Source organism: Salvelinus fontinalis, chromosome 9, assembly GCF_029448725.1.
Source record: "Salvelinus fontinalis isolate EN_2023a chromosome 9, ASM2944872v1, whole genome shotgun sequence".
Classification (NCBI taxonomy): domain Eukaryota; kingdom Metazoa; phylum Chordata; class Actinopteri; order Salmoniformes; family Salmonidae; genus Salvelinus; species Salvelinus fontinalis.
This window is the reverse complement of record NC_074673.1, coordinates 53,470,822-53,493,465: the sequence shown is the minus strand read 5'-3', so window position 1 is coordinate 53,493,465 and position 22,644 is coordinate 53,470,822. Positions and strand designations below refer to the sequence as shown.

Sequence of the window (22,644 nt, the reverse complement as noted above, 5' to 3'; positions counted from 1 at the left end):
CCACACATAGTGTTGTGTGTGCCTTCCAAACAACTCAACTTTAGTTTCATCTGTCCACAGAATATTTTTCAAGTAGCGCTGTGGAACATCCAGGTGCTCTTTTGCAAACTTCAGACGTGGAGCAATGCTCCAACCTAAATGTAAACTTTCAACTTCAATCGGCCATGCCGATTTAATTGGTCAACCTCTAATTTTTACCAGCTCGGGGATTCGATCCAGCAAACTATTGGTTACTGGCCCAACGCTCTAACCACTTGACTACCTGCCGCCCCTCATTACTATTGTCCCTAGTCCTTGCCGATGACAAGCATACCCATAACAGGATGCAGCCACCACCATGGTTAGAAATATGAAGAGTGGTACTCGGTGATGTGCTGTGTTGCATTTGCCCCAAACATAACACTTTGTATTCAGGACATAAAGTACATTTCTTTGCCACATTTTTTGCAGTTTGACTTAAGTGCCAAATTGCAAACAGGATGCCCGTTTTGGAATATTTTATCTGTACAAGGCTTCCTTCTTTTCACTCTCACAATTAGGTTAGTATTACAGTCATTAAACAGTTTGAAAGTCACCATTGGCCTCATGGTGAAATCCCTGAGTGGTTTCCTTCATCTCTGGCAACTGAGTTAGGAAGGACGTCTGTATCTTTGTAGTGATTGGGTGTATTGATACACCATTCAAAGTGTAATAAATAACTTCACCATGCTCAAAGGGATATTCCATGTCTGCTTTTTTAAGTCTTTAGCCATCAACCATTGTGTGCCCTTCATTGCGAGGCATTGGAAACCCTCCCTGGTCTTTGTTGTTGAATCTGTTTGAAATTCACTGCTCGACTGAGGGAGCTTACAGATAGTTGTATGTGTGGGGTACAGAGATGGGGTAGTCATTAAAAAATCATGTTAAACACTATTATTGCACACAGAGTGACTTGTTAAGCACGTTTTTACTCATGAACTTATTTACTTTCAGCTTTTAATCAAGTAGGCTGTGATTTGATGAGAAATTAAACAGGCACCACATCGATTATATGCAACGCAGGACAAGCTAGATAAACTAGTAATATCATCAACCATGTGTAATTAACTAGTGATTGTGTTAAGATTGATTGTTTTTTATAGGCCTAGTGGGCGGCAGCGTAGCCTAGTGGTTAGAGCATTGGACTAGTAACCGAAAGGTTGCAAGAAAATAAGAATTTGTTTTTAACTGACTTGCCTAGTAAAATAAATAAGATAAGTTTAATGCTAGTTAGCAACTTACCATGGCTCCTTGCTGCACTCGGGTAACAGGTAGTCAGCCTGCCACACGTTCTCCTCGTGGAGTGCAATGTAATTGGCCATAATCGGTGTCCAAAAATGCAGATTACCGATTGTTATGAAAACTTTAAATCGGCCCTAATTAATCGGCCATTCCGATTAATCGGTCAACCTCTAGTATTGTGTGTACGCCATTGACAAAAAATGTAGATGTAATTCTATTTCAATTCAGGCTGTAACACAACAAAATGTGGATAAATTAAAGGGGTGTGAACTTACTGATGGCACTGTAATAATAAAGCAATTCTCAGAGCTTTGAGAACTATGTAATGAAAAGCGCTATACAAATTAAATGTGTTATTATATACATCTAGTCTTTTGTATGATTAGCTAACTCCACACTAGCAACAGTGTTTCTACTGTTGGCCTAATCTTTCGAAAACATTTGACATGAGGCTTGTGATGATAAGCAGGACGCGTTACCTCCCTTTACTAAATAGGAGCATATTTGAGTTCCCTTCCTTGTGTCCCTCATTTCTTTTTGCTCATGATCTTATGTGGTTGATTTCCTGGTGACAGTAAGCATGTTGGTTTTACAGTATGCATGCAAGTCTTAACTGTTATTCAATTATTTGAGGCTTGTCATGCCCAGAAGGAAGAAATTAGTTGACATACACAGATGCACAATGGACAGTTATGCTGGCAACAAGATGCTTGCAATTTTCTTATACTAATGTGGTGACATTACGACCATTGTTTTCAAACAGTAGCCACCTAGTCTCGGAAATCCCAGACCTTGGTGCAGAGCATTCGTACATTTTGGGAGGCAACCCGTCTGTCTAGAGAGACTCGTAGGCACCTGTTTATCTAAATCTCAACTCGTTCCTAGTGCTAGTAGGCTGGTTAAGTCACAAACATTGGGACCACTTTGTGCTGTCCCCTACAGAGGCCTTCCTGACTACTTGTGATTTAGCTTTCATTCTAGCCTTGGTTCAAAGGGCCAGGGACCAAGTGGAACAGAACACATAGGCCTACATGACATTCCCCAGGCTTTTTTTTTTAGCGGCAAAATGAAGGGAAAGTTAAATGGCGCTGATTAAAGCGTGTCGACCACTGAGAAGGGGGTGAAGGCTCTTCAAATGGCCCTCAAAGTTTCCATAGGATGTACAGTGGAATTTTCACTCCGATACAGAATATATCGGGGCGGCAGGTAGCCTAGTGGTTAGAGCGTTGGACTAGTAACCGGAGGGTTGCAAGATCAAATCCCCAAGCTGACAAGGTAACAATCTGCCGTTCTGCCCCTGAACAGGGCAGTTAACCCACTGTTCCTAGACCGTCATTGAAAATGAGAATTTGTTCTTAACTGACTTTCCTAGTTAAATAAAGGTAAAATGAAAATACAACGATCCCTCATGCTAACACACACACACTCACTCTTTGTGTGAGGCTGGAAGTAGTAGTAGCCTAGTTGAACTCATGCGGGGTGTAAATAATGAGTGTACGTGCTCTCCTCTAGGACGGGCAGTCTCTAGTGTCAGATTGATATGTGTTTCTGTTTCCCTATACAGAGGAGCATCCTTTTAACCACCTGATTGACACGCTGAAAGATGGCGACCGGAAGTATTTCAATCCACAGAAGCTGAATGATGCAAGATACAGTGAGTGTGGATTTGTCAGCTTCTGTGTTGAACAACAATAGGCTAAGGCTTGCACTTATGCGTCAAAAGACCAAACCAGAGTCTAATTACTTCTCAAAATGAAGCTTTTGACATTATAGGGCCATTAGTTGAACTGTGGTCAACCAATAGAATGTAAATAAATGCCACATAAATGACAAAAGTTATGTTTTTCTGAGGGTGTCGATAATGGTCTCGCATTCCTTTCCATAGACAAGCTGCCTCTATCCATTCGTGTCCTCTTGGAGGCGGCCATACGCAAATGCGACGGCTTCTATGTGAAAGAAGAGGACGTCCACAACATCCTAGACTGGAGCAAGCAGCAGAATGTGGCAGAGGTGCCGTTCCCTCCTGCCCGGGTCCTGCTGCAAGACTTCACGTGAGTGTCTTTCTCTACCTCCCCAACCTTTGATTATCCAGGTTAATCTCTTTGATATACAACCTTTTTTGCAAGAGAAACCTGGTCCAAGATACCAGCAGTGTCCGTGTGTCATAGCATACTACCTGTCTATCCCTCCAAAGAAATGTAGAGTTGCAGCCATCCCCAGACCTTTTTGTTGGCTTTCTTTTTGTAGTGCCTGTAGGTGAAGTATATGGAGTCTCTGTAATATTTTGTTGGTCAGGGCTCGCCACTGGTATGTTCATCTTGGGCAATTGATCAATTCCACACAGTCTTGCTTGTTGTCTTAGGAATGAACAGTATTTTTCTGAAGAGACCTTGCTCAAGGGTATAGCAACATTGCAGCACTATCTGGTTACATGATCGAATCAAGATCTTGAGTACAATTAGTTAAACTAGCCTATTGCAGACTGTTCCACTTAAAATCCCAATAGGCCTACATGTATTAAATCCTAGTGGGATCACCAATACTGTATCGCAGTGCTATCGGTCACCAGTGTTGGTTTCCCTGTGTGTTATTGTTTGTTTTGTGGAGTAGAATGGTGGATCTGATTGTTGTTCCTTCCACACAGGGGCATCCCTGCCATGGTGGACCTGGCTGCCATGAGGGATGCAGTGACCAAACACGGAGTGGACCCCAGCCTGGTCAACCCTGTGTGCCCCACAGACCTTATTGTTGACCACTCGCTACAGATCGACCTCAACAAATGGTGGGCTTAAAGGGACAGTTTGCCTAAAGTTACATATTTTATCTTACGATAGCTGGGAAACCCTCCTGAGGTTGATGGCTTCTTTATCCGAGTTGGATATCTTGATACTGTGCTATTTCTGAAATTAAATTATCCACCCTTTCTCTGCAGTGCCATACAGAACGCCCCCAACCCTGGTGGAGGGGATAGCCAGAGCCAGGGGCCTCCGTCTCGCCCTTCCCCCGCCAGACCCACACCCAGAAGGGGGTCCCAGTGTGGAGGCGAGAGAGGGAGCTGCAGCAAAGGAGGCTGCAGTGACACCCCCGCCACCCCGGGAAGACCTGCCACTGCTGTCCAGCAGATTGAGAACACCCCTCTCCTATGCCCCTTCCACCTACAACCCGTCTCTGAGTAAGACACTATACATATTCATGAATTGCACGTTGCATCAAGCCATTGTTAGGAATATTCTCTTGAAGACTGGGGTGTATTCATTACGCCAATTCTGTTGCAAAACGTTTCATCTGTTGCAAAACTTTTTAAGTTGGTAGGAATACCTTTTGTTATCATTGTCATCAGTTTAACATTAGCTAGCTAGCTAAGATTGAGGGGAGAGGATTGGAGCTAGCTAACGTTAGCATTGCCAGGGATTTTTGACAAACTTTAATGGCTAATATGACCATGTCTAAAGTAAAATTGTCGACAACATAATGATGGAAAAGTTGTTTCCTACTAATTATTTGTCATTGTTTTGTTGAATATTTGTTATTTTTAAATACCTGCAGGCAACTTGTGCACAAGGTTAATAGATAAAGCAGATTGCGTTCTTCATTTAGCTTGTTGCATTATTATTTAATTATTAAGCCGTTCCCCCAAAGTAGCTGATTGAGTCACATGGCATGTTTGTTTGCGAAGAGCACACAGAGCAAGCGGAAGCTTTCGTGAGGTGACGATCCACTGTTGTGCAGGTGATCAAGTTGCACTTCAATTTCACTACTACTGTTTTCCAGCTAAATATATTATAAGTATAATTTTAACTATCTGAGATGTGCCAAATAAATTATCTCCAGCTCAGGGCTCCAACTATGCTATGTAAGTGGCTAGCTTGCAAGATCAAGCTTCTTGATAACCAATATGCAGAAACAGTTTGTGATATATTGAACACATAGAACATTTTATCTACACAGCATGTGCAACAATAGTAATCATATTACTTGTGTTTTTTTAAACGATCACTTTATCAACTACACATGAACCAAAAACCCAGTTGAAACTACCACAACTTTTTTTTAAACATGCGGGAGACAGAGGGCATTCTGGAGAGAGCCTATAAAATACACAAGGCAAACAATTCACACAATGAAACGATGAATACACACAAATTAACGGGAGACGGAGAGCGCATTCTGGAGAGAGACGTGCTTACTAGTGCATCTTCGTCACACACCCCAGTTCCCTTATTTTTGTGTCGACATTTTACATTTGGCATGTCATTTCTGAAAATACTAAGCTGTAGTGTAGACCACAACTCAATTATTTTAGCTAGGCCTACAACAGAAAATGCATGTGAAACGTTAACTTTCACTGCCTGCTAGACAAGTCAAAACAATTCTGCTGGCTTGCGCAGCAATTAAAGCTGCATTATTTTATCTTTCGGATCCACGTGGGATACAGACCCGACCCAATTTGGCTCCGATTCTCCCTCATCTCTGACATATTTTGGGTCGGATTTGGGGGGGGGGGGGGGGACTACTGGGTCAAGTCGTTCTGGAGTTTTCACAGATCCAATTCCATTCGGATCTCAATTTCGGAATCCGAGAAGACCTCTAATTCGGGAATGCAGGTCCTGGCTCCTGTGTATTGGGTGGATATATAGTGTAGTAAAGCCTACTCGGTACTCTGTATAGGAGAGAGGAAAGGTGCACATTGTCCTTGTCATTGTTTTCTGCAGACCTGAAACAGCTCTGAAAAACCAAGAGTTGGAGCTGATCCGGAACAAAGAACGGCTGCAGTTTTTTAAGGTAACTTTGTCTCTCTCTCTAGTTTCCGTCAAAGTAAATTCAATGTAAGCAAGATACTTAGTTACAGAGACTCTGCAGCAGCTATTACAAACTGAAACCAGCACCTATAATCACACATTGTAACATGGCTGCAACTTATTTAGGCCTGTGTAGCGCACCAGTCTAATCCTTTTTCTTACGTCTTTCTCCTTTTCCCCTGAAGTGGTGCTCCAAAGCGTTTAAGAATGTGAACGTGGTGCCCCCGGATGTGGGCGCAGTACACCAGCTAAACCTGGAGTACCTGTCTCAGGTGGTGCAGGAGAGCCAGGGTTTCATCTACCCAGACAGCGTGGTGGGCACAGACTCTCACACCACCATGATCAACGGTCTGGGCATCCTCGGGTGGGGTAAAGAACAACAAATTAAAGTTCTAACAATGTCCACACAGCTGCCAATACAAATTAAAGTTCTAACAATGTCCACACAGCTGCCAATACTGGCTGAAATCCATTGGCATTCAAAAAAAAGTTATGAATATAACTACGGTGCCCTGAAGGAGGGACATTTCACAAGTGCTCAACCTCACAATAGCTGTGTGTTGCACAGAGTATACGGACTGAAGTACCCATTAACCTCCAATAAATACTAGATTAGCATCAAACAGAAAAACATCAAAGATAATAGGTTAATATCCAAGTTGCAATGCTTTGGTGATGAAAGAACTTAAGAAGGAGATCGACGTGTGAATTATCCAATAGCTCTATAGCTTTAAGACGGTTTCCTGTCTCTTTCCCGCTCTCTCTCAGGTGTGGGAGGGATCGAGTCGGAGGCAGTGATGCTGGGCCAGCCCATCTCTCTGACCCTTCCCCAGGTGGTTGGCTGCAGGCTAGTAGGCTCCGTCAACATTCTGGCCACGTCCATCGATATTGTTCTGGGGATCACCAAGGTAGGCTACAGCTAAGAAATGAAACATACTGGTACACATCTGATGGCAGCTCAGAAATGTTGAAACCATATTCTAAAGAAGCTCCCGTGCACAGCACTTGCAAAGTATCACTTTTTATTGATTGCTAGCGTTTTACTTCTCTGGGATATGTGGGACGCTAGCGTCCCACCTTGCCAACAGCCAGTGAAATTGCAGGGCGCAAAATTCAAACAACAGAAATCTCATAATTAAAATTCCTCAAACATACAACTATTATACACCATTTTAAAGAAACTTCTTGTTAATCCAGCCACAGTGTCTGATTTTCAAAAAGGATTTACGGCGAAAGCACACCTTGCGATTATGTTTTCCAAAGGAGAGGTGTCACAAAAGACAGAAATAGCATTAAAATTAATCACTAACCTTTGATGAGCTTCACCAGATGGCACTCCCAGGACTCCATGTTAGACAATAAATGTGTGTTTTGTTTGATAAAGTTCATCTTTATGTCCAAAAACCTCATTTGAAATTGGTGTGTTCAGAAATGCATTGTCTCAAACAAACATCCGGTGAAAGTGCAGAGAGCCACATCAAATTACAGAAATACTCATCATAAACATTGATCTAAGATACAAATGTTATACATACGATTATAGATAAACTTCTCCTTAATGCAACCGCTGTGTCAGATTTCAAAAAAACTTTGCGGTAAAAGCACACCATGCAATTATGTTAGGTCAGCGCCTAGCCACAGAAAAACATACAGACATTTTTCAAGGAGAGGTGTCACAAAACTCAGAAATAGCATTATAAATATTCACTTACCTTTGATCTTCATCGGAATGCACTCCCAGGAATCCCAGTTCCACAACAAATGTTTGTTTTGTTCGATAAAGTCCATTTATGTTCAAATACCTCCGTTTTGTTTGCGTGTTTAGTTCACAAATCCAAATTCACAAGGCGCAGGCACTTAGTCCAGACAAAGTCAAAACAGTTCCATTACAGTTTGTAGAAACATGTCAAACGATGTATATAATCAATCTTTAGGATGTTTTTATCATAAATCTTCAATAATATTCCAACCGGACAATTCCTTTGTCTTTAGAAATGAAAGGGAACTCAGCGCGCGTGACTTAGCTCATGGCTTTCTGCCAGACCGCTGATTGAAACAGCTCTTATTCGCTCCCCCTTCATAGTAGAAGCCTGAAACAAGGTTCTAAAGACTGTTGACATCTAGTGGAAGCATTAGGAAGTGCAATATGACCCCATAGACACTGTATATTGAATAGGCAATGAGTTGAAAAACTACAAACCTCAGATTTTCCACTTCCTGGTTGGATTTTTTCTCAGGTTTTCACCTGCCATATGAGTTCTGTTATACTCACAGACATCATTCAAACAGTTTTAGAAACTTCAGTGTTTTCTATCCAAATCTACTAATTATATGCATATTCTAGCTTCTGGGCCTGAGTAGCAGGCAGTTTACTCTGGGCACCTTATTCATGCAAGCTACTCAATACTGCTCCCCAGTCCCAAAGAAGTTAACCTACATGTCGTTGAACCACCTTTAGGTCTTTTTAATTTCCTTTGTATTATCTATATTGTCATTGTAAAGTACATGATGGAGATGTTTTAAATGCACTGCCAAGCTTGATTCAATGTGTTCTCCATCTCAGCACCTTCGTCAGGCGGGCATAGCTGGGAAGTTTGTGGAGTTTTTTGGTCCCGGCGTGGCCCAGCTGTCTGTCCCAGACAGGACCACCATTGCCAACATGTGTCCCGAGTACAATGCCACCGTCAGCTTCTTCCCTGTCGACCATGTCACACTCAAACACTTTAAGCAAACAAGTAAGACAAGCTGTCACTAGCCTGTTTCCAGGTCTGTTTGTGCTGTCTTGCCAACTTATCTGGTCATTAGCGTTACAATCACCATAGGAGATGGTAAGACAGCACACGCTGTGAAAATTTATCATAAGAATTATGGCCAGGCTAGACTGTCAGGCTAGACTGTCACTTCTGAGGCTGGGATGTATGTCAGGTGTTATTTTGAGATTTATGTGCATGCTATTTGGAACATGCTGTTATAAAGAAATGTTTTATTGCAACCTCTTTGCAATAAGGAATTGAGACCAAAAGCTCAAGAGAAGTTTCAAGTGTTTATTACCAAGGATGCCATCAGTTGAGTGCATACATTTATACTCTTCCCTCCTTTTGGTCACCACCTTCTTGTAGGTGTCACATCCCCAGCCATACATTTTATTTCCCTTATCTCCCCTGTGGAATGTCCATGGTACTCTCTTTGTTTAGCTATATGTCAGAATCACAACCCTGGTCATTGTCCTGGGCCTGACCATGCTTTCTGATCCAAGGCAATTTCGTTTTATCAGATTAGGTCAACCTTTACAAATTAGCATACACACAGTTTCATGGCCTAAACTCCATTTTAATACTCACAGTAAACATTCACGAAACAGGATACAAACTACAGTAACTTGAAACATGTTACATTTTAACAGAATCCATCAATGCTAAGAGAAGCTGTATTAATTGTTTTTCGCTCAGCAATGTTAATGCTAACTTAAACAAACCCAAATTCGGTCTACAGACTACTTTCTTGGTTTCCAGAAGGTGGGGTAAATTTGGCATTTGGGTGAATTGTCCCTTGATGTTTAAATGTTGCATATGTGGCATGTAATGTTAACTTGATGTTTTCCTTTGCTCTCAGACTTTACTGAGGAGAAACTTGAATTATTGGAGGCTTATCTAAAGGCTGTGAAACTCTTCAGGAGCTACGAGGACTCGTCAGAAGACCCACAATTTTCGGAGGTATTCTTTTAGTCTTTTCAGATATTAGTGGCCAATAAGTAGAGGAAGCTATGGAGGAATATTGGTCCATATTACGAAGTGCCTCGTTTTTCTGTTTCACAGTCAGGTACAGTTATGTTGTCCCGGTTTTTTCTAAAGGTAATTGAGATCAACCTGAGCTCCATGGTGCCCCATGTGAGTGGGCCAAAAAGGCCCCAGGACAGGGTGGATGTCAGCAGCATGAAGGAGGACTTCCAGAGCTGTCTCAACGAGAAGGTAACATATCAGTCAGACGCCTTAGGTCAACGAAGTCGAGAACTGAAATACTTGAGATCATCAAACAATTAGCCTATTCATATTTTAGTTTGCATAGCAACAGAAAAGTTAAACTGCCCATTGAGGGGAAATGTCCTATATAAGGCTTTTCGTTGGTTCATCTCAAATGAATCAATCATATGACTTTTGTTCACTACAACTTTATATGAGTGATAAATACTTTTGTTAGAATGACCCGGTTTTGTCTGTTACGTCGAAAGGGGTGAGATCCCTGCCACATCTTCTGGCTGTAAAATATTGAAAGGATTAGTTAATTAAATTGTGTTTCTTTTTCCAGGTGGGTTTCAAAGGGTTCCACATCTCCAAGGAGAAGCAGGAGAGCCTGGTGCCGTTCCTCCACGGCGGTCAGGAGTACGAGTTGGCCCACGGCTCTGTGGTCATCGCAGCCGTCATCAGCTGCACCAACAACTGCAATCCCTCCGTCATGTTGACCGCAGGTGAGAGACACTGGAGGAACACGGTACTATGTTCTCAGGTTTTCCTGAAATTCCAATTGGACTGTCAGGATTTTTTGCCAATGCACCTGGTATCGCCTTTTGATTGACAGGTTTGCTGGCCAAGAAAGCGGTGGAGGCGGGCCTTATCGTCAAGCCTTACATCCGCACCAGCCTGGCTCCTGGCAGTGGCATGGTCACCCACTACCTCAACACCAGTGGAGTACTGCCTTACCTCAGCCAGCTAGGGTGAGGACACGCAAGTCACGGACATGATCTGAACCTAGGTCTCCTACGGGAGAAACCAACGTCTCGAACGTTAGACCAGGAGACCGTTTCCTCTTGGGCCAAGGGCTGACACAGGTTTTAAAGTCACAGGCAGGGCTACCTCATCACGAGACCATGAGCAACTATGTACCCGACTCATGTCCGACACACACCCACATCACTTGATTATGCATAATTGGCAGGAGTAGAATATTAGATAATTGTTCCTCATATCTGACTCAGGTTTGAAGTGATAGGCTATGGATGTGCCACCTGCGTTGGAAACACTGCACCTTTACCAGAGACCGTCTCTGAAGCTATCAAAGAGGTACTTGAACAAACTCTGTCTTAACTTGGTTACTATTCACTGCAGAGCTGGGGATGAATAACACTGTATTCCAGAATTAAGTATTTAGGAGATATTATCCAATCCCGTGTTAATTTGATCCTTGAAAAAAAACTAAAAAAACAATTGGCTGCCTCCTTTAACGCACCCTGTCGTCAAATATTTTGACCACATGGGTGGCTAGAGAGAGTGACGGAGAGGTTTTATAGGAAGGTCTAACCTTCCCCATGCGTCCTCTGTAGGGGGACTTGGTGGCCTGCGGAGTGCTATCTGGGAACAGACACTTTGAGGGACGCCTATGTGACTGTGTCAGGGCCAACTATCTGGCCTCTCCGCCCCTTGTAGTGGCGTACGCCATCGCCGGCACCGTCAGCATCAACTTCGAGAAAGAGCCTCTGGGTAAGTGAACAACATCACGTTTCAAACCTCAAGACCACATTTTGAGGTTTGTTTGACACTTTATTTTAATAATCTGTCTCCTGTCTTCTACACTTTTTGATACCATTGAGGAACTACCGTTCACTTGCTGTGATGGTCCAGAAACGTTATCTGGGGGGGGGGCAATTTTTCCCCCCTGGGAGACCCCAATGGAAGGTTAAAAACAATGTGTTAGCATGTTTGTTACCCTGTCCCTCTGTTGTAGGTGTGACCTCTGAGGGGAAGGAGGTATACCTGCGGGACGTTTGGCCCACCAGGGAGGAGGTGCAGCAGATAGAGCAGGACAAGGTCATCTCTTCCATCTTCACAGAGCTCCGTGCCAGAAGGGAGGTGAGGGTCCTTTTTGTTTAGGGTTGGCTCCCTCTCTTGAGTCTCTTTTTTTTCTCAACCTATTCAAGTTTCATTACGGTGCAGTCATTACGGTGTGCTGTTTGTCACTCTGTTACAGAAAGGGAACACGTTTTGGAATAACCTTGAATGTCCAGAGTCTGTGGTTTTCCCATGGGATCCCAAATCAACATATATTCGCTCTCCTTCCTTCTTCAACAAACTTGTGAGTCTTATTTTTTGTGTGGTAAATTACTCAAATGTACAACAATAATAAACACTTTTAAGAGAGATCATTTAAGAAACTCAGAAGTAGATATATGTATTTCATATATTCAAAGCGTAATGGATAGTTTGTGAAACATATTGGCATCAGGTTAAGCTGAAGTGGTATTTCAGAACTACTCTGGGCCCTGGTTCTATATGACATCTCCTCTCTCTCCCAGTGTAAAGAGGTCCAGCCGCCCCAGTCTATAGAGAACGCACACGCCCTACTGTTCCTGGGAGACAAGGTGACCACCGACCACATCTCCCCTGCCGGGAGCATCGCCAGGGTCAGTGCCGCTGCCAGGTACCTGCTGAGCAAACGGTGAGCACCCTATAATTGATCTCTACGTTGTACACAGACTGCTGCAGCATTTTACCAGGGGCTGGGTTGTTCAAATTCTTCACCTCCATTTATTTATTTATGTCGTATGCAGAGTGCTACTTTAGCATTTTACCAGGGTCAGGAGCAAATGTTTTGGTAAACTCTGTGTGACTCGGGAGGAAAGCAGTTTGATCTTTAAACTCTGGATTTCTCAGCCTTACACCACGAGAGTTCAATTCGTACGGCGCCAGGAGGGGAAACGACGCAGTGATGACCCGAGGGACATTCGCCAGCATCAAACTCCAGAACCGGTTCATCGGCAAACCGGGCCCCAAGACCGTGCACATTCCATCAGGCCAGACTGTAAGTGAGAGAGGGGGTCAAGTCTAGAAACAGTGCATTTGAACTGTGCTCTTCAGTCAGCGGAAGGGAATAACGGAAGGGAATAAGTATCTCCCTGCTGCTCACGATTTGATAACCCAAGCAAACGCTTCAAGTGATATAGTAAAATACCTTATTACAAATAACATGAGATTCATCTTTGCAGTAAATGGAGAGTGGATAATATACATGATTTCGCCCAAGTTGTTTAACAGTGTGTTTTTGTGCTGTTAGCTGGACGTGTTTGAGGCAGTAGAGCGCTACCAGAGAGACGGGGTTCCCCTCATCATCCTGGCAGGGAAGCAGTACGGCTCAGGAAACTCTCGGGACTGGGCGGCCAAGGGACCCTACCTACTGGTAAAGGCTACATTCCACACCGAAGAGCCTCAAGCACTGGTCACATGCCAATAAAACTGGCTTCTGGGTGGAGCTTGTTCTTTAACACTTTTTTTAAACACTTGAAGTGTTGCAAGATTTTTCTATATATAAAGTTTTTTTTAAATAACTAGATGCAGTACAACCTGAGGTGAGGGCGTTTGACGTGATGTTGGCTGCAGATCTGGTTCTGTACTGTGGCTGGCACCATGTGCTCTTAAAACCTGTTACAGCTAGACGTTCCGCTAGCGGAACATCTCGACAACATCCGGTGAAATTGCAGAGAGCGAAATTCTAAATAAATTATTAGAAATATTTAACTTTCATAAAATCACAAGTGCAATACATCAAAATAAAGCTTAACTTCTTGTTATTCCAGCCCCTGTGTCAGATTTCAAAAAGGCTTTATGGCGAAAGCAAACCATGCGATTATCTGAGGACAGCGCCCCATCATACAAATGCATGACAAACATTTTTCAATGTTTAACTTTCGTCACGAAAGTCAGAAATAACGATATAATTCGTGCCTTACCTTCGAAGGTCTTCTTCTGTTGGCACTCCAGAATGTCCCAGAAACATCACAAATGTCCTTTTGCTCGATAAATTCCTTCTTTATATCCCCAAAATGTCCATTTATTTGGCGCATTTGATTCAGAAATACACCGGTTCCAACTCGCCCAACATGACTATAAATGATCTAATACGTTACCTGTAAACTTGGTACAAACATTTCAAACAACTTTCCTAATCCAATCTTAGGTATCCTAAAACGTAAATAATCGATCAAATTTAAGATGGAATATACTGTGTTCAATAGAGGATAAAATCAGAGTCCACTTGGCACTCACAATGATCAGCCGTACTTCTTAATTTCTCAAAAGGAAAACACCAACCAATTTCTAAAGACTGTTGACATCTAGTGGAAGCTATAGGAACTGCAACCACGTGCGTCATAAATATAGTTTCCCATAGAAAAAGATGTGAAAAAAGTTTTTTTTTTTTTTTTTTTTTAATGGTTTGTCCTCGGGGTTTCGCCTACCAAATAAGTTCTGTTATACTCACAGACATTATTTTAACAGTTTTTGAAACTTTAGTGCTTTCTATCCAAATCTACCAATTATATGCGTATCCTAGCTTCTGGGCCTGAGTAACAGGCAGTTTACTTTGGGCACGCTTTTTATCCGGACGTGAAAATAGTGCCCCCTAGCCCGAAGAGGTTAATTAAAGGATAGCCCCCTATCTCTTAAAGGCCCTAGGATCCATGTGTACAGGGATGATCAGCCAGTTACTGGAACGACAACCTAACTTGGGATGAGGAAAGGTTTTAACAGGTGGAATATTGGAAGAATCTTTAGAGGTTTACTTAGTCGCAGCTACAGTATGCTTAACTGCATATCATGGCACAGCTACACTACGTGACCAAAAGTGGACACCTGCTCGTCAAACATCTTATTCCAAAATCATGGGCATTATTATGGAGTCGGTCTCCCCTTTGCTGCTATAACAGCCTCCACTCTTCTGGGAAGGCTTTCTACTAGATGTTGGAACATTGCGATTAGGCCTGGCTCGCAGTCGGCGTGCGAATTTATTCCAAAAGTGTTCCATGGGGTTGAGTTCAGGGGTCTGTTTAGGCCAGTCAAGTTCTTTCACACCGACCTCGACAAGCCTTTTCTGTATGTACCTCACTTTGTGCACGTGGGCATTGTTGCCTTGTGGTTATAATGTTGGGCCAGTAACCGAAAGTTTGCTGGATCGAATCCCCAAGCTGACAAGGTACAAATCTGTCGTTCTGCCCCTGAGTTAAGCAGTTAACCCACTATTCCCCGGGTGCCGAAGATGTCGATTTTGACACACCTCTGATTCAGAAGGATTGGGTTAAATGCGAAAGACGCATTTCAGTTGAATGCATTTAGTTGTACAATTGACTGGGTATCCCTCTTTCCCATTGTCATGCAAAAAATGGAAAGAGCGGTCCTTAAACTGTTGCCACAAGGTTGGAATCAGATAATCGTCTAGAATGTCATTGTATGCAGTAGCGTTAAGATTTCCCTTCACTAGAACTAAGGGTCTGAGACCGAACTGTAAAAACAGCCCAGATCATTTTTCCTCCTCTGCCAAACTTTACAGTTCGCACTATGCATTCAGGCAGGTAGCATTCTCCTGACATCCGCCAAACCCAGATTCGTCCGTTGGACTGCCAGATGGTGAAGCGTGATTCATTACTCTAGAGAACACGTTTACACTGCTCCAGATTTCAATTGTAGTGAGCTTTACACCAATCCAGCTGACGCTAGTCATTGCGCATGGTGATCTTAGCTTAGCTTAGCTTGTTTGCGGATGATTGGCCATGGAAACCCATTTCATGAAGCTCCCGACGAACAGTTCTTGTGCTGACGTTGCTTCCAGAGGCAGTTTGGAACTCTGTAGTGAGTGTTGCAACCGAGGACAGACAATTTTTTCGCGCTATGCACTTAAGTAGTCGGCGGTCCCGTTCTGTGAGCTTGTGTGGCCTACCACTTTGCGGCTGAGCCGTTGATGCTCCTAGACGTTTCCACTTCACAATAACAGCACTTACAGTTGAACGGGGCAGCTCTAGCAGGGCATAAATTTGATTAACTGACTTGTTGGAAAGGTTGCATCCTATGACGGTGCCACGTTGAAAGTCACTGAGCTCTTCAGTAAGGCCATTCTACTGCCAATGTTTGTCTATGGAGATTGCACCTGTCAGCAAGGGTTGTCCACATACTTTTGTATATATCGTGTATATATATGGACACACTATTATTGTGGTACTTCTTAATGGTAAGTTTACAAACATACACTGCTCAAAAAAATAAAGGGAACACTTAAACAACACAATGTAACTCCAAGTCAATCACACTTCTGTGAAATCAAACTGTCCACTTAGGAAGTAACACTGACAATAAATTTCACATGCTGTTGTGCAAATGGAATAGACAAAAGGTGGAAATTATAGGCAATTAGCAAGACACTCCCAATAAAGGAGTGATTCTGCAGGTGGTGACCAGACCACTTCTCAGTTCCTATGCTTCCTGGCTGATGTTTTGGTCACTTTTGAATGCTGGCGGTGCTCTCACTCTAGTGGTAGCATGAGACGGAGTCTACAACCCACACAAGTGGCTCAGGTAGTGCAGCTCATCCAGGATGTCACATCAATGCGAGCTGTGGCAAGAAGGTTTGCTGTGTCTGTCAGCGTAGTGTCCAGAGCATGGAGGCGCTACCAGGAGACATGCCAGTACATCAGGAGATGTGGAGGAGGCCGTAGGAGGGAAACAACCCAGCAGCAAGACCGCTACCTCCGCCTTTGTGCAAGGAGGAGCACTACCAGAGCCCTGCAAAATGACCTCCAGCAGGCCACAAATGTGCATGTGTCAGCATATGGTCTCACACGGGCTCTGAGGATCTCATCTCGGTACCTAATGGCAGTCAGGCTACCTCTGGCGAGCACATGGAGGGCTGTGCGGCCCCACAAAGAAATGCCACCCCACACCATGACTGACCCACCGCCAAACCGGTCATGCTGGAGGATGTTGCAGGCAGCAGAATGTTCTCCACGGCGTCTCCAGACTCTGTCACGTCTGTCACATGTGCTCAGTGTGAACCTGCTTTCATCTGTGAAGAGCACAGGGTGCCAGTGGCGAATTTGCCAATCTTGGTGTTCTCTGGCAAATGCCAAACGTCCTGCACGGTGTTGGGCTGTAAGCACAACCCCCATCTGTGGACGTCGGGCCCTCATACCACCCTCATGGAGTCTGTTTCTGACCGTTTGAGCAGACACATGCACATTTGTGGCCTGCTGGAGGTCCTTTTGCAGGGCTCTGGCAGTGCACCTCCTTGCACAAAGGCGGAGGTAGCGGTCCTGCTGCTGGGTTGTTGCCCTCCTACGGCCTCCTCCACGTCTCCTGATGTACTGGCCTGTCTCCTGGTAGCACCTCCATGCTCTGGACACTACGCTGACAGACACAGCAAACCTTTTTGCCACAGCTCGCATTGATGTGCTATCCTGGATGAACTGCACTACCTGAGCCACTTGTGTGGGTTGTAGACTCCGTCTCATGCTACCACTAGAGTGAAAGCACCGCCAGCATTCAAAAGTGACCAAAACATCAGCCAGGAAGCATAGGAACTGAGAAGTGGTCTGTGGTCACCATCTGCAGAACCATTCCTTTTTGGGGGGTGTCTTACTAATTGCCTATAATTTCCACCTTTTGTCTATTCCATTTGCACAACAGCATGTGAAATTTATTGTCAATCAGTGTTGCTTCCTAAGTGGACAGTTTGATTTCACAGAAGTGTGATTGACTTGGAGTTACATTGTGTTGTTTAAGTGTTCCCTTTATTTTTTTGAGCAGTGTATATATGAGGTATACAACCTTCCCAGCTCTGCATATTTTGCTGACAGAATCATTAGATCACTTGTTTTGGTACTGCCCATAGGTAGCTTGTTTTTGATCACAGGTTCAGGAATGGCAAAAAAATTGCAACATTTACTTGGAGCTAACTCTGCAAATAGTGCTGTTGGGTGATTTCAAAAGTCATAGTCAATCGATTAATAATATTCTTAGCAAAAAGGATTCTTTCATTTACAATCTGTGAAAACTTTGAGAATAGAAAGGTTCAGAACTTTTGAAACCGCACAGTGAAAATGGCAGCTAGAAATCGAATGGTCTTCAGAGATGGATGGAAGCGGTTGAAGGTAGCTGAAGGCTGGGACTAAAAACAAACAAAAGATAACTAATGTAAAATATACTGTCTGTAAAATGTACATAGTATCTATAAGCTGGAAGTAGAGGTCTAAGTATTGTTGTCCATTAGTTTACTCCAATTAGGGGAGGGGTGGTAGGGTTGGGGGACAATCATAAAGAAGGAAATATATATTTAAACGATACATATTTAAAATAATATATACATTTACAAAATATATATGGGTTTTTGGAAATTACGCAGACAATTACATTGATAGAATCCACAGTATATCTGCAATATTAAGGTTGATATACCCCTAAAAATATATAAAAATATATTTTTTTTAAAATAAGCGCCAAATGCCGTCTGTTCTGTGATCTCAATCAATAGACGTTTTTACCAAGTCATGTTTCACAGAACACTTGACCTAGACCTAAAGCCCCAAAATAGTATGTCTATGGCAATGGTGATAACTCCATAGTCTGAAATCAAGAGCGAGATGAACCAGATCCTAAAGGCAGAAGTCATCCTGGCTCTGCATAAAATTTATACTCCTACATTGTTCTTTGTTTGAATTTACATGAGCTGGAGAGAAAAAAATGTGCACAATGAAATTCTAAATAAATCAAATATTCATTGGGAAATTTCATTCAATTGTATATGTGCCTTTTTTCTCCATGAGATACAGATCCCATTGGTCTCTTATTCTGTGTGTGCTATGGTTGGCAGGGTGTGCGAGCTGTCATAGCAGAAAGCTTTGAGAAGATGCACAAGAACCACCTGGTGGGCATGGGCATCGCGCCCCTCCAGTTCTTGCCAGGCCAAAGTGCCGATTCGCTAGAGCTCTGCGGGAAGGAGAAGTTCACTATCACTCTACCAGAGGACCTGTCCCCAAAGCAAATGCTGACTGTCAAAGTATGGCCTCATATCAAATGTTACCTTTTTATAACTAAAATTTCCCATCCCCAGTTAAAATGTCTCGCAACTATCTTTGTCCATTGCATTGTCTCTTCATTAAACTACATTTTTCACTTTTTCTCTCTCTAGACTAGCTCTGGAAAGACCTTCAGTGTGACGACTCTGTTTGACAACGAGATGGACGTGGCCTTTTACCGGCATGGCGGGCTGCTGCGATACGTGGCTCGGACCATGCTCTAGACTAGATAATTTTAACTTAACTCAGCTTTAACCTCAAGGCCTGATTTTTCTTTCTGTGCTTATATATGGGGTTATTCACACTCCAACCATCTAGTTGAATGTGTGGAAATGGGCGTACTAAACTAGCTTGCTCAAGTAGGGAAGACACAGACGCTAATTCACAGAGATTATGTACCCTCCCCCACCCACAGACAAATGCCCCCCAGGTCTAAACCGAACCTGTGGTGTTTTGAACTGCTTGTGACCAGTCCAGTCTGCTCCACTTCAGACTAGCTCAGACCAGCCCAACATTATTTGTTCCAAGACCAGCTCAGTCCTCTTTGACGATATCAATCTGCTTCACCATTTAGACCAACACAATCCACTTTAGTACAGTTTGATATTTAACGGCTGAGCATGCCCCATTCAGATCAACCAGCTCCAGCAGGGTGCCTGTTCTATAGGGTGGAACATTCAGAACGTTGCAGTGTAGAAGTCCAATGTAAAGAATGGACATAACCTGATATCTTGTGAATAAAAGGGTTGTGTCTGACTCTAAGTCATTGATTTTGATGTGTCAGTTGGAAAGTTTCATCTCTTTTGAACAGGTATCTGCACTTTTTATCAGCGCTTGAGCTTCCTAACCACATCAGTCAAGTTCAATTCTGAGACCAGATCGATCTACTTTAGCCGACCAGATGAGACCTTGTGCCCAATTCCAACCCAACTCTTTCCCTCTACTCCTTTAATGCTTATGTAGATCTGGACAGATTAGATTGCTGTACGCAATAGGGAGAATATTCTACTTTGCCTACATAATGTAATCTTTTTAGATTTGGATTCGTGCACCAGTCTCGGCTGTGCATATCTCCTGCAGACTCGTCCATCCGTTACAACAGAGTATTTCCTGGGATGTCCTCTTTTGCGCTTATGGTCAGAATGAGAATGTGGAGGAAAAAGTTGTTTTTTGCTCTCCATGTCTACACAGCTTCATTATCTACTGGTTGAACTGATTATCTGACAACGGGGTTAGTATTTGGGTGTGGAAACTGTCGATTTCACTGCTGCTGAGGCAGAGGTGTCAAAATGTCCTTCGCTTTGGTGCTTCTCATGACAATTTGCGAGGTCCTCTGTAAGATGCATACAATCTAGAACTGTATGTCTTTATATATGGCTCTGATAGTCTAGTTTGATCTACAATATCTCATTACATGTTGCTTGTCAGGTACCGGTATTTAAGGTTTACAAAGTAGTGGGCAACCATTGTTCGTGTGTTGGTATTAACACTGGTTGGACATTTTGCATGTTAAGGCTGTCTGTGTGACAATGTTGCCTCAGTTGGCTTACTCAGATAATGGCACTATATGAAACTTTATTCATACAATATAATTGAGACTTCTGGAATGTGGATTTGAACATTAGCTTTTAAACGAATACTTTAGTGATCATTGAGATTGTCATGTATTTATTGTCATACTAAATTCAAACAGTTGTCTGTCTGGAGCTGTTTGAAAACCCAACATTTTTTAAATGTTTTTATTTTTTACTTTTTACTTTCGAAGAGTGAACAATGCCAATGTGTTGTCATGACAAATTTCCAAAGCAAGTTTAAGCAGAGAACAGAGTTTCCTGACCTGTAATGATGTCATTTGTTTTGAGGGTGCATACACACGTCTTTGGTTGTCAAACTACAGAGCTTCAATTAGCCTGATTTGGGCTTATTGGTTTCCTGTGTTTTGTTGTGTTTTGATTGGGTACTTGAGTCCTGGCCAGTGGTCTGATCCAGATGGTGTAAAGCTGAAGAACTTTCAGAATCAGGTAGAAATGTCTAGTGTAGATACGATTGAATTGTCATGTAGAACGTGTAATCAAGTCAACTGTGTTCATTTCTATCTGCAATGTTATTCTGAGTATTTCACCTCGCTGAGTATACCCCAGTTTTATGTGAATGCAATTTCCCTTGAAAGTGTGATCCGTTCTATTGGCTTGACTTCACAGGTATGCGTCTCACTGACTGCTTTGGGGATTTTAGGTTTTTCCCTGAGAATACAAGCACACGGTAATTTAGTCAATTTTAATCAATGGATGACGTATGTGGTGTTATTATTTGTGTGTAGCTGTTGTTGGGGTACTGCTTCTTTTTTCATTTTCACAAAATATTTACCATATGCAAGCAAAGCAAGTGCAACATTGCACATAACAATAAGTACCTGGTTAATGCAGAGAAGTGGTAAAAAAAAGAATTAAGTACCGAATACTGAATTATAACAGATATTGTATATAGTTTTTAATAAATGATTGAAATGAAAGTTTTGTTTGTATGTTTTACTGTAAAGAAACTACAAAAACATCTCTATTTGGATGCTGGGCTCTCAAATCAGTGCTGGCATTATTGTTCCAGCACATCACCCGCAAGTCCAAGAAAGACCTTTTCACACTGCTTTGTTCTTAGTCCTGGGCTATCTTACCCCCAGGCTAGACTGGCTCATTGTTTTGCTTAGCAATGACCAAGAAGGGTAAAGAAGCTTCAGAATTTTGGAAAACCCATTCACTTACATGTGTTGGCTTGAAATTAACATGCTACATTTGTAGGTTTAAATGCTATCTTAACTGACTGTAAAATAGATCCTTTACTACAGCACTACTAATATCCAACTTTGACATGAAGAATGTCTGTTCTTTGCCAGGAGATACCGACCCTGCCGTTATGCATGTTTACACTGAGCTGCACTGTCGGGATGAGATCCATTACATTCTATCCACCACATTTTCTAACGTTTCTATGGACCCAGCCAAACAACAGAAGTGATGGATTCGACTTCTGTTTACTTTCCTATTGCAGCGCAACGGTGGCAAACTTGCCGGAGTAAATTATTTGAGGGTCAATTTATAGAGAATAAAAGTAAAGTAAACGTGTGTGTTTTATGTGTGTGTATATATATTTATATTGGTGTGTGAATATTTTTAAATAGTCCCTTTTTTCAGGACCCTGTCTTAAAAAGATAATTTGTAAAAATCCAAATAACTTCACAGATCTAAAATTGTAAATGGTTTAAAAACTGCTTCCCATGCTTGTTCAGTGAACCATAAACAATTCATGAACATTCATGAACATGCACCTGTGGAACGGTAGTTAAGACACTAACAGCTTACAGACTGTAAGCAATTTAAGGTCACAGTTATGAAAACTTAGGACACTAAAGAGGCCTTTCTACTGACTGAAAAACACCAAAAGAAAGATGCCCAGGGTCCCTGCTCATCTGCGTGAACATGCCTTAGGCATGCTGCAATGAGGCATAAGGACAGGAGATGTGGCCAGGATAATAAATTGCAATGTCTGTACTGTGAGACGCCAAAGACAGCGCTACAGGGAGACAGGACAGACAGCTGATCGTCCTCGCAGTGGCAGACCACGTGTAACAACACCTGCACAGGATCCGAACATCTCACATGCACATTTGTGGCCTGCTGGAGGTCATTTTGCAGGGCTCTGGCAGTGCACCTCCTGGCACAAAGGCGGAGGTAGCGGTCCTGCTGCTGGGTTGTTGCCCTCCTT

General features: G+C 42.8%; 1 protein-coding gene across 2 annotated transcripts in view; it reads left to right on the top strand.

The window, feature by feature from the left end:
* ireb2 (iron-responsive element binding protein 2) overlaps positions 1-21,397 on the top strand; it is a 28,980-nt gene extending 7,583 nt beyond the window's left edge. For both annotated transcript variants that reach the window (XM_055934895.1, XM_055934896.1), the window contains exons 2-22: positions 2,825-2,914; positions 3,146-3,311; positions 3,905-4,042; positions 4,193-4,432; positions 5,973-6,042; positions 6,245-6,428; positions 6,828-6,967; positions 8,623-8,794; positions 9,672-9,772; positions 9,911-10,027; positions 10,365-10,524; positions 10,635-10,770; positions 11,032-11,116; positions 11,377-11,533; positions 11,778-11,902; positions 12,021-12,125; positions 12,346-12,488; positions 12,704-12,851; positions 13,104-13,226; positions 18,681-18,866; positions 18,999-21,397. In XM_055934895.1, coding sequence (XP_055790870.1) covers positions 2,825-2,914; positions 3,146-3,311; positions 3,905-4,042; positions 4,193-4,432; positions 5,973-6,042; positions 6,245-6,428; positions 6,828-6,967; positions 8,623-8,794; positions 9,672-9,772; positions 9,911-10,027; positions 10,365-10,524; positions 10,635-10,770; positions 11,032-11,116; positions 11,377-11,533; positions 11,778-11,902; positions 12,021-12,125; positions 12,346-12,488; positions 12,704-12,851; positions 13,104-13,226; positions 18,681-18,866; positions 18,999-19,109 — 2,897 coding nt within the window. In that variant the 3' untranslated portion in view covers positions 19,110-21,397. The remainder of the gene's footprint in view (positions 1-2,824; positions 2,915-3,145; positions 3,312-3,904; positions 4,043-4,192; positions 4,433-5,972; positions 6,043-6,244; positions 6,429-6,827; positions 6,968-8,622; positions 8,795-9,671; positions 9,773-9,910; positions 10,028-10,364; positions 10,525-10,634; positions 10,771-11,031; positions 11,117-11,376; positions 11,534-11,777; positions 11,903-12,020; positions 12,126-12,345; positions 12,489-12,703; positions 12,852-13,103; positions 13,227-18,680; positions 18,867-18,998) is intronic.
* Positions 21,398-22,644: the final 1,247 nt, after the last annotated feature.